This window comes from Vicia villosa, linkage group LG3, assembly GCF_029867415.1.
Source record: "Vicia villosa cultivar HV-30 ecotype Madison, WI linkage group LG3, Vvil1.0, whole genome shotgun sequence".
Lineage (NCBI taxonomy): Eukaryota > Viridiplantae > Streptophyta > Magnoliopsida > Fabales > Fabaceae > Vicia > Vicia villosa.
Genome location: NC_081182.1, coordinates 97956043 through 97965832, shown reverse-complemented (window position 1 = coordinate 97965832; position 9790 = coordinate 97956043). Strand labels below are relative to the sequence as shown.

General features: G+C 37.3%; 1 protein-coding gene across 2 annotated transcripts; it reads right to left on the bottom strand.

Annotated features, from left to right (window-relative positions):
- Positions 1–6450: 6450 nt before the first annotated feature.
- LOC131662211 (uncharacterized) lies at positions 6451–9454 on the bottom strand. Of its 2 annotated transcripts, none has more exons than XM_058931929.1 (3): positions 9305–9454; positions 7617–9127; positions 6451–6948 (listed from the first exon to the last, which is right to left on the bottom strand). In XM_058931929.1, the coding sequence occupies exons 2-3, from the start codon at positions 8996–8998 to the stop codon at positions 6708–6710; spliced, it is 1623 nt and encodes a 540-aa protein (XP_058787912.1). In that variant the 5' UTR covers positions 8999–9127; positions 9305–9454; the 3' UTR covers positions 6451–6707. The 2 variants fall into 2 exon arrangements, with proteins under 2 accessions (XP_058787912.1, XP_058787913.1); XM_058931930.1 differs by having other exon boundaries at positions 9232–9421.
- Between the last annotated feature and the right edge of the window lie 336 nt (positions 9455–9790).

Sequence of the window (9790 nt, the reverse complement as noted above, 5' to 3'; positions counted from 1 at the left end):
TTTGTCTATTTAATTCTTATATCGAAGACCAAATAATCAACCAATATGAACCAATTCATCATAAATAACAAACTTTTTGACTATGTCCTAGGATCAATCTAGTCAATCCTGCGAGTAACCAAAGTATATTTTATAGTTTGGAAGACTAGCAGTTGTTTACCAGAAATCACCGTAAACAGTGTCACATCTCCACGTATTCGGTTGCAAATGTTTTGTGTTAAACAATGGTAAGGATAACCTTAGGAAATTCGACGCTAAAGCTGACGAAGGCATATTTCTTGGTTACTCTCAATCTAGTAAAGCATATAGGATCTACAACAAAAGACTACTTATAGTCGAAGAGTCAGTTCATGTGTCCTTTGATGAATCTTACTCAAAATTTGTCGAGAAAGGTATATCTTTTGATAGTGCAGGCCCATCTACTGAAGACATTGTCAAAGAGAAGGAAGACGAAAGTGAAATTGTTGCAAAGGAAGATGCTAAGGAAGAGAAAGATGAATCTCATGATAATGTTGAAAAAGAAAGCATCTCAAACAACGAAGAACTTCCTAAGGCCTGGACAAATGTAAAAGATCATCCAATCGACAACATAATAGGAGACATTTCAAAGGGCATTACAACACGCTCCAAGATAAGTAACTTTTGTCATCATTTTGCTTTTGTTTCACAAGTTGAGCCGAAAAACGCAAAGGACGCCTTACTTGATGAGCATTGGCTAATGGCCATGCAAGAAGAATTAAACCAATTTAAACGGAATGATGTTTGGGACCTTTTCCCTCATCCGGGAGAACATCAAGTAATTGGTACTAGATGGGTTTTTTGTAACAAACTTGATGAAAACGGAGTTATTACTAGAAACAAAGCTAGATTAGTAGCTCAAGGATACAATCAAGAGGAAGGTATTGATTATGAAGAGACGTACGCTCCCGTAGCACGTCTCGAGGCTATTCGTCTCTTACTTGCTTATGCTTGCTCAAAAGACTTTAAACTATTTCAAATGGATGTTAAAAGTGCCTTTCTAAATGGCTATATTAATGAAGAGGTCTATGTAGCTCAACCAACCGGTTTTGAAAATTTCAAGTATCCAACACATGTTTATAAGTTGAAACGTGCTTTATACGGTCTCAAACAAGCCCCTAGGGCTTGGTATGAACGTTTAAGCAAATTTCTACTTAGTCAAGGATACTTTAGGGGTAAAGTTGATACCACTCTCTTCATTAAAAGAAAAGATAAAGATATACTTTTGGTTCAAGTTTATGTAGATGATATAATATTTGGGTCAACTAATGCAAAACTTGTCAAAGAATTTTCTAAGCTTATGCAGAGTGAATTTGAGATGAGCCTCATGGGAGAGTTGAACTTCTTCCTTGGCCTACAAATAAAGCAACTTAGTCATGGAACTTTCGTAAGTCAAACTAAGTATTGCACAAAATTGCTTAAGAGATTTGGAATGAGTGAGTCAAAGGAAATTGACACACCTATGGCAACAAATAGCAACCTAGACAAAGATGAAAAAGGTAAAGAGGTTTATGTAAAATTGTACCGAGGCATGATAGGTTCACTATTGTATCTCACAGCTTCAAGACCATACATCATGTTTAGTGTATGTATGTGTGCAAGATACCAATCTTGCCCAAAAGAATTCTACGATATCTCTGTGGAACTACTACATGTGGTCTATGGTATCCTAAGGGAAATGAATGCTATTTGGTGGGATTCTCCGACTCCGACTTTTCTGGATGCAAATCTGACAGAAAGAGCACCAGTGGGACATGTCATCTATTCTCAAATTCATTGATAAGTTGGCACAGCAAGAAACAAGTATCAGTCGCATTATCCACAGCTGAGGCAGAGTATGTAGCTTCCGGAAGCTGCTGCGCTCAGATATTGTGGCTCAAGCAGCAGCTTATTGACTTTGGCATTAAGCTTGATCGAATACCTATCATGTGTGACAACACAAGCGCCATAAACTTAAGCAAAAATCCTGTTCTACACTCACGAACCAAGCATATCGAAATAAGGCATCACTTCCTAAGAGATCATGTAGAAAAAGGAGAAGTCATATTTGAACATGTAGAGAGCAAGAAGCAACTAGCTGATATCTTCACCAAACCTCTTGCAACCGAGCAGTTCTCCAACATTCGCAGAGAATTAGGGATATTAAATATCTCTAATTTGAGCTAAATGTGTTTGTGTGCTTAAATTTATTTTTAACTTTATATACTGATTATGCTCAAGCTAACATTTCTCTTAGTACGAAGGTAGTTCATCATCAATCAAGGATCGTGCTACATTGACTAGAGGAATATACTCCACGTTACGTCATGATGACAAGATATCTGAAAGTTGAGAAAGTGGTAACATGTTTGTTGTTCACTTCCAAAAAATATTATTGATGCTATAATATGCTATCAATTAACATGTTTATAGTGACCTCATATATGTCTCTCCATATATCTCATTTACATGTATATAGTGCTCATCATTAATCACAATATATCATGTTTGGGCATGCTAATAGTAGAACAAGCATACATCTTACATTCATAAGTCAATTCACTGCATTTCAAACATTTTAAGCATTTTAGGTCGATCTCCTATGCCTTTGAGTCGACCTGTTGAAGCATTTTTTAAAAATTAACAAAAACACTTCCAACTTCTGTTAGGTCGACGCAGACTTAGATTAGGTCGACCTACTGAGTCATAAATGCCAAAAATTGGGTTTTTAGGTCGACCCGACCCATTCTTCTACATACTTATGCATACATTTTCATTCTTGTTCATTCTCAAACACTTTGTCTACGGCTAACCCTAAATCCTCAAGACCAAATCCTTCCAATTCTCATCACTTTCACGCAAATCATCTCCAATCATGGCTCCAAAGTCCAGAAAAGGGAAGGAAATTGCATCCGGATCTTCCTCTCAACCGGTAAGTGCTCTAGCCCTTGTTCATCCCGATTGTAAGGAAAACTTTGAAAAATGGCAGATGAAACGGAAAATCATTAAGCAATATGTCTATAACCCTAAGGTAGCCGACCGTATGAATATTCCCGAAATTACTAGTTTGATTAAGCATCAAAATATCCATCCACTTTTGGAATGTGACACTCCATATAGTGAAAATACTGTTCGGGCTTTCTATGCTGGGTTACAAAAGGGTGAAGGTTGTTATTTCCGGTTTAAGATGGGGTCACGATCACACTTTATTGATAAAAAGGTTTGGGCAAGCATCTTTGGCCTTACCCTTGTGGGAGATGAACTGTGTATAGAAGACGGTGATTTTCCGGCTAACTATGATCACTTGGCTTACATGAGAACAATCCTCAAAGACCCTTCTGTTCTGGACAAACAAAATGAACCAATCACTGCATGGCACCTAAAGAGAAATCCAAGGCTCTTAAATTGGATCATCTCCAGAATCATCAGACCACGTTCGGGAGGATACTCTAGAGTTGAACGCAATGAAGTTGTGTTGATGTATCTACTTCAAAACAGAACTCGTGTGAACTGGCCAAATTTTCTCTCCACCAAGTTCTATGAGGTAAAGCAGAAAAAACCACTTTTTGCTATGGCTCGATCATTCAGACAATTGTGAACTATTTCGGAATGAAAATTGATGAAATGACTTACATTAGGATCAAACATCCTCAAGAGTTCTCTCAAACAACCTTAACCCTCATGGGATATCACTGGGATCCGAATAGGCAAGCTTACTATCTCATCCAAAAGGGAACCGGAAAAATTATCTACAACCATGATGATCCTGCAGAATTTGGTCACCTTGGAGGTCAAGAAGAGGAAGGACATGATCTTGACATGCCTAATGATGATGATCACACTATGGAAGATGTTTCTCATGATGGGGATTCAAATTGGAAATATGTTCCTCCTCAAGAGGATGAAATCCCTTGGGGATACACAGCTCCACCTCAGCCGGATCAATCCAACATCATTTCTATGCTAGAGAATATGCAACTTCTTCAACAACAAAACTTTGAAGCACAACAGCTCCAGTTTCAGAATATGCAATAGCTTCAACAAGATCGCTATAATGAACAATAACTTCAGTATGCAAATCTTCACCGCTTAGCTCAAGAGCACAAAAGCTACTTTGAGACCTTTGCCTCAAACATGACTGAACGACAAAACCGCTTTGAAGAAACAGCAACTAATCGGCATGCTAGTCTAAGTCAAAGCTTCAACATTCTCAACAGATCCGTCCTTGACCTGCTGGAACAACTTGAAGAGGATCGACCTCAAGGTTTCCAAAGAGGAAGAGGAAGACGGGGCAGACGTTAGAAAGCATTGCATATCATTAGCTCATCTCATTGCATTGCATTTAAATGTCTCTCATGTTAATGCTTCTTTTATTATTTGAACTTAAGCTTGGTGTGTATTTTTATGCTTGGATATTATGTTCTACTTCTCTACTATTATGTTATGTAAGATATTATTCTATTAAGATTATTCCGCTATCTTCTTCTATTACTCTTTTGTTGTCTATCTTTTGATGTTGTCAAAGGGGGAGAAAGTTAAGAGTACGGAGGAGCTAAGAGTACGGGGGAGCTTACGCATACAAGTCCGGGGGAGCTTTCGTCATTCAACCAAATGTTTGCCATCATCAAAAAGGGGGAGTTTGTAAGTACAAGCCTACATTGACCAAGGAGTTTTCGATTCATGGCAAACATCATAAGTGAACAAATACAAAAGCACAAGTGAATGACTCAAGGAAAAGTAAGTTTTTGGGTATCTAAGACACTTTAGGTCGACCTACCACATGCCTAGGCCAACCTGTAAAGCTTCAATTACACAGGATATGAATTTGTATCAGTTAGGTCGACCCAGCCAATCCTTAGGTCGACTCAAACTAAAGCAAACAAAGAAGATTCACTTCTGTCCAATTTAGGTCGACTCAATCAAGCCCCTAGGTCGACCTAAACTGAAGAAAAATCCCAAGAACCTGTTTCAACTGATCTTAGGTCGACCCAAAGCCCCAACAGGTCGACCCAACTGGCAACAAGCATAACTTGGTTGAATCTGCCTCATTTAGGTCGACCTAATAAATGAAGTAGGCCAACCTATTTCCTCAAAACTTGCCAAATTATGTGTTTGCTCTGCATCAACGTACCAGCATCTATATATATCCTTTTCTGATAATTATTCATCCTCAACACCAACAACTGAAAGATACACAAAGGCTTCTCATCTTCGTTCTTCTTCTCAACTCCAACACAATTACACACAATCATTCTTGCGTTGAGAGTTTGCGATCAAGATCGATAACGTCCATGGAAAGGAATTGAAGGTTCCTAGTGGGTGAAGATTTGTGGGGTTTTTGGTGAATAAAATCTGCGGATTTTGTCCTCCAAGATTGGTGAATTTTGGGGGTTTTTATCAAGAGACTTCATCAAAGATTCAGCTGAGTGTGAAGATTGAAGAACAAGGGTTCGAGCAATTCAAAACACTGCAGAAAGGGAATCAAAGTGAAGCTCTTGGAAGACACTTGATCTGGCTCAAGATTAAGGGGAAGAAGATTCAAAGGATCAACATATTCGATTTATCGCTATCGCTTTGTTATCTTCTTTGTATAAACTGTTTTCAATCATAATGAAAGACATCCCAATTCCCGTTTGGAATTGGGGGCAGATGTAGTCGTAGCGAGGATGACCGACGAACTACCTGAACAAATATCGTGTTCTTATCGCTTTTATCTTTCCATTTACGTTTCGCTTATTTATGGTTATAATTGCAAATTGATCAAAGTTTCAAGTGTTAAACTTGTGTGATAAGACTCTGCATAAACATCACAAGTCACCACACATTGAATCATAATCAATTTGGATATTATCACCAAGTGTTTGATATATTGCTTCAACTATTATCAAGTCATTGCAAACAAAGTTAATCAAGCAAGTAGTTAAACGATTTACATTAGCTTAACTGATTGATTCTCTAAGCGGTCTTTTCATCGTTAATCCTTAACTATTTTGTGGTTTAATCACATATCTGATTCTTTCAATAGTGGTTCGGAATAGACGCGAGTCGATCCCGAAGAGCTTTCGCCTAAGCTTGAGATAAATCTGAAAAATTCTGAGGCATCTATTCACACCCCCCCCCCCTTCTAGATCCTTAAACCTAGCGTCTAACATTAACCATGCATGTCCACCCCACATCGTCGTAAAGAAAATCAGAACCACCGCTAGACCCATTATTATCATCCTCTTATCATTTCTGATTTCTTCGTAAAGTTACATCATTCATATCTTATTTTTGAACGAAACAATTAATAACTTTGAAAATAATATCACCGAATTTTAAATAAATAATTTAGACTATAAAAAAAAATACTCACTATAGACTCAAGAAAGTTTAACCTATAATTGAAGAGTTACTCATGATAGAGAAGAAAGTTTTACCTATAATTTTAGGTAGTATAAAACAATCCATCAATTGATCAAAGATTAACATGTACTATAAATTAAATTAAAAAGATCCATTGTAAGAGTTATGTACAGTTATATAATTACAATTGTACAAATATCCCAAGATTATTCCCTCTCTTTCACTGATCTTCACCCCAACCTATCCACCCCATAAAAAAAATCAAAAGATTGAAAAAAGTTCGATATAAGCTACAAAAATTTTTCATTTTTCTTTTTCTCTTTTCTCTAAATATATTTTCCCTCCAACTTTCATCTTATTTTAACTCAAACTTCTTGAGAATTATCAAGAGGAAAACACGTATCCTCTCCACCAGTGTTCCATAGAAAATGAGCATAATTTGCAGCATAATAAGTGTTACTAGGTTCAGCCGAAATAGCCTCCAAATATGTCTCCTCAGCAGCCCACAAATCGTTTTTCACTTTCCATAAAAACATTGCGTATTTGTTAAACGACTCAGCATCCGGTGGCTCCACTTCTATAGCTTTTTTGAAGTACTCCTCTGCCCTGTATTTTCAAACCATATACAAAAATGTCAATAATACAACTACTTTTCACATGTTAATTGCTTTCCCTAACTATACAATTAAATTACGTTACATTTTTCAATCATATAATAAAATAAAATAAAATAAAATGCTTAGTACGACTATGAAAAGTAAAGTCAATAAAATTACGTGTGAGATATTTGTTATGTGTATGATACACGAGTACATCACGTGCAGAAAACGATACAAAACTGGCTCATGAATCAGTGGTACACTGGTACAGAGAAACTCCACCGTAAACTTATCTTTCAATATTAAATTCGACAAAAATATATTTTGTTTTTTTTTCTTTCTTCCATTTTTGGTTAGATTTCCCATAAAATATAACTATAATAAATCAAATATCATTCCAAAATTGGGAAGAATAATGAACTAAAGAGATCTAAAAATTAATAGCTAGCTCATAGTGGTCCAGAGACGTTTGCGTGGGTTCGAACCTGCGACATATCAGATATGTGGGTTCGAATCTGCGATATAAGACCATCTCTGATAGTGGTTCAGAGAAATCTCATATGCGCGCATTCGAACTCGCAATATGAGACAATCTACTTTTAATATATAGGAAATTTGGCCATGTGAGTTTTGAAGAGGGTAAAAATATGAAAAGATTCTATGGAATATACGCACCTTTCAAATTCATGTGCAACGATGTAAAGAAACTGAGCATAGTTAGCAAGTAAAAGACCATTGTTTGGTTCTTGAGACAACGCGGTTTGATAAACAAGTTCTGTTCTCAAATACTCAGCATAGTCATCAGATTCAATCATAGCAGAAATCGGTGAAACGAATCGTTTCATTGCCTCTCGATCTAAATCCACTTCCATTCTAGAAGCTTCTTCCACCATATTTTCCCATAGTTTTGTTTCCTCTTCTTCATCTTCTTTTCCTAAAACCGACTCCGGTTCATTTTCCCCTGTTTTATAAACACCTCCATCTGAAATCCCGGTTCCGGTTTGATCAAACCGGCCATCCCCATCGAACCCGCTCGCCACCGGTTTGAATTTCCCGCCTCGGCCACTTCCTCCATCAACCGAAGCCGTGTTATTACCATTCGAAACAGAGAAAGACTTAATCACAGACGAATCGAATTTCTGAAACTCACTATCCCGAAACTCGACGATAGACTCTGTCTCAACCGGCGGAGCAACGGCGGCAAAGGCGGTGTTGCTCGACATTGAATGAACAGTAAAATTCGCTAAGAGAATCATAACATAAACCATTAAAGTTGGTGTGTGAGAGAAAACTTGCTGAAATAGCCACACAAACGAAGCGTGCATTTCCCTTTGTACCCTTTCGAGAATCCCTTGTAAATCTTCGTAGAACAGAGCCTCTCTCATTTGAAGAGTGAAACATTGAAGCTCTCTGATGATGAAAACCATGGAAGAGAAAGCTTTCTTCACCGAACAACGCGCAGACTCACCAACTTCTCTGAACTCTTCTTTCAATCTCAGCTTCTTTTTTATAATCCGCAACGAAAACGGAAGCTCCACGCTGTTCGCTTTCCGTTCAATTATCGCCGGCATAATTTCCTCGCCGCCATGGCTTCGGTTCCACGGCGGTTCAAACTCCGCGGCAAAGTTAGCCGCCGAAGAACCAGAACCAGAGCCAGAACCAGAAGAAGAAGCTAAACTTGCTTTTAAACTCTCTTCGAATCCTTCCAAATCCATAATCGCATTGTTTTCACTTGAAATCTGGAACCGGAATGCTAAATCTTCGATTTTCTTGGCGAATTCTTCGTCGGAGAATGAATCTAAGCTTGCACTGAAAGCCCTTCTAATAGTACTTCTTCTTCGTGTGGTCGAAACTCGGTATTCATCGAAAGATCGAGACCGGTGAAGAACAAATTTTCTAGATCGAAGAAAAGCTGAACATGAACATGGAAGGAATTTGTTTCGTGGTTTGGATGAAAGATTGGATGAAGGAGATGAAATTGCTGAAGCTAAAGTTTGAGATGAAGATGGAGAATGAGATAGAACATTATGCGACAAGTGCAAAACCTTTAGTCCCATAATGTTTTAAGGAAAAAAAAACAAAGAACAACCAGAAGAAGAAAGAGAAGAAGAATCAGAATCTGAGTTTTCCAAAAGATGAAACTTTTAAAAACTTGAGAATAAAACCACGAAAGTCCTCTTTTTAACCTGCAAAAAATTAAAAACAAATATATTAAAAAAAAGAAAAAATAATAATTCATCTCAAAAAGGCATAGAGAAAATCAAAAGAGTGTGAAAATGATTACAATTACCACAATAATCGGATCCAATTATCGAAACTCGAGGAAAACAAGATCCAAGAGAATTAAAGTGTAACAAACTTACTTAAACGGTGGTGGAAGAGTTGTGACGTGTAAGTTCACGGCGGAGAAAATTCTCCGATGCGGTGGTTGACGACGGAGGAGAAGTGCAAAGCAATGCAGCTTCATTCATACCGAAAGAGGGTTTAGCACAGGGGTGTGATGTATATATAGACAAAGAAGAAAATTGGAGAAAAAAAATCTCAAATTATGACCGGCTGCGTCGGTAACAATGTTCCCACTTGTTTTTCATGGACCGCCTTAGTGTTTTACAGCTGCATCAGGTTACCGGTCAATTTTGGGACCTACTATTTGCAATTTGCAAATTTGCGATAGTTAATGCTCTCCACTATTGATATTTTTTATAGGGTTTAATTAATTAATAATTAATTTTAAAATTAAGGTTACGACTTAGGGAAGACTTTTTATTTAAAAATCTGAAAAAAAGTGGTGGTCTTTTTTTTTTAATTTATAATTATGGCTTTCCGAGTTTGGAACCATTTAGGTTAAT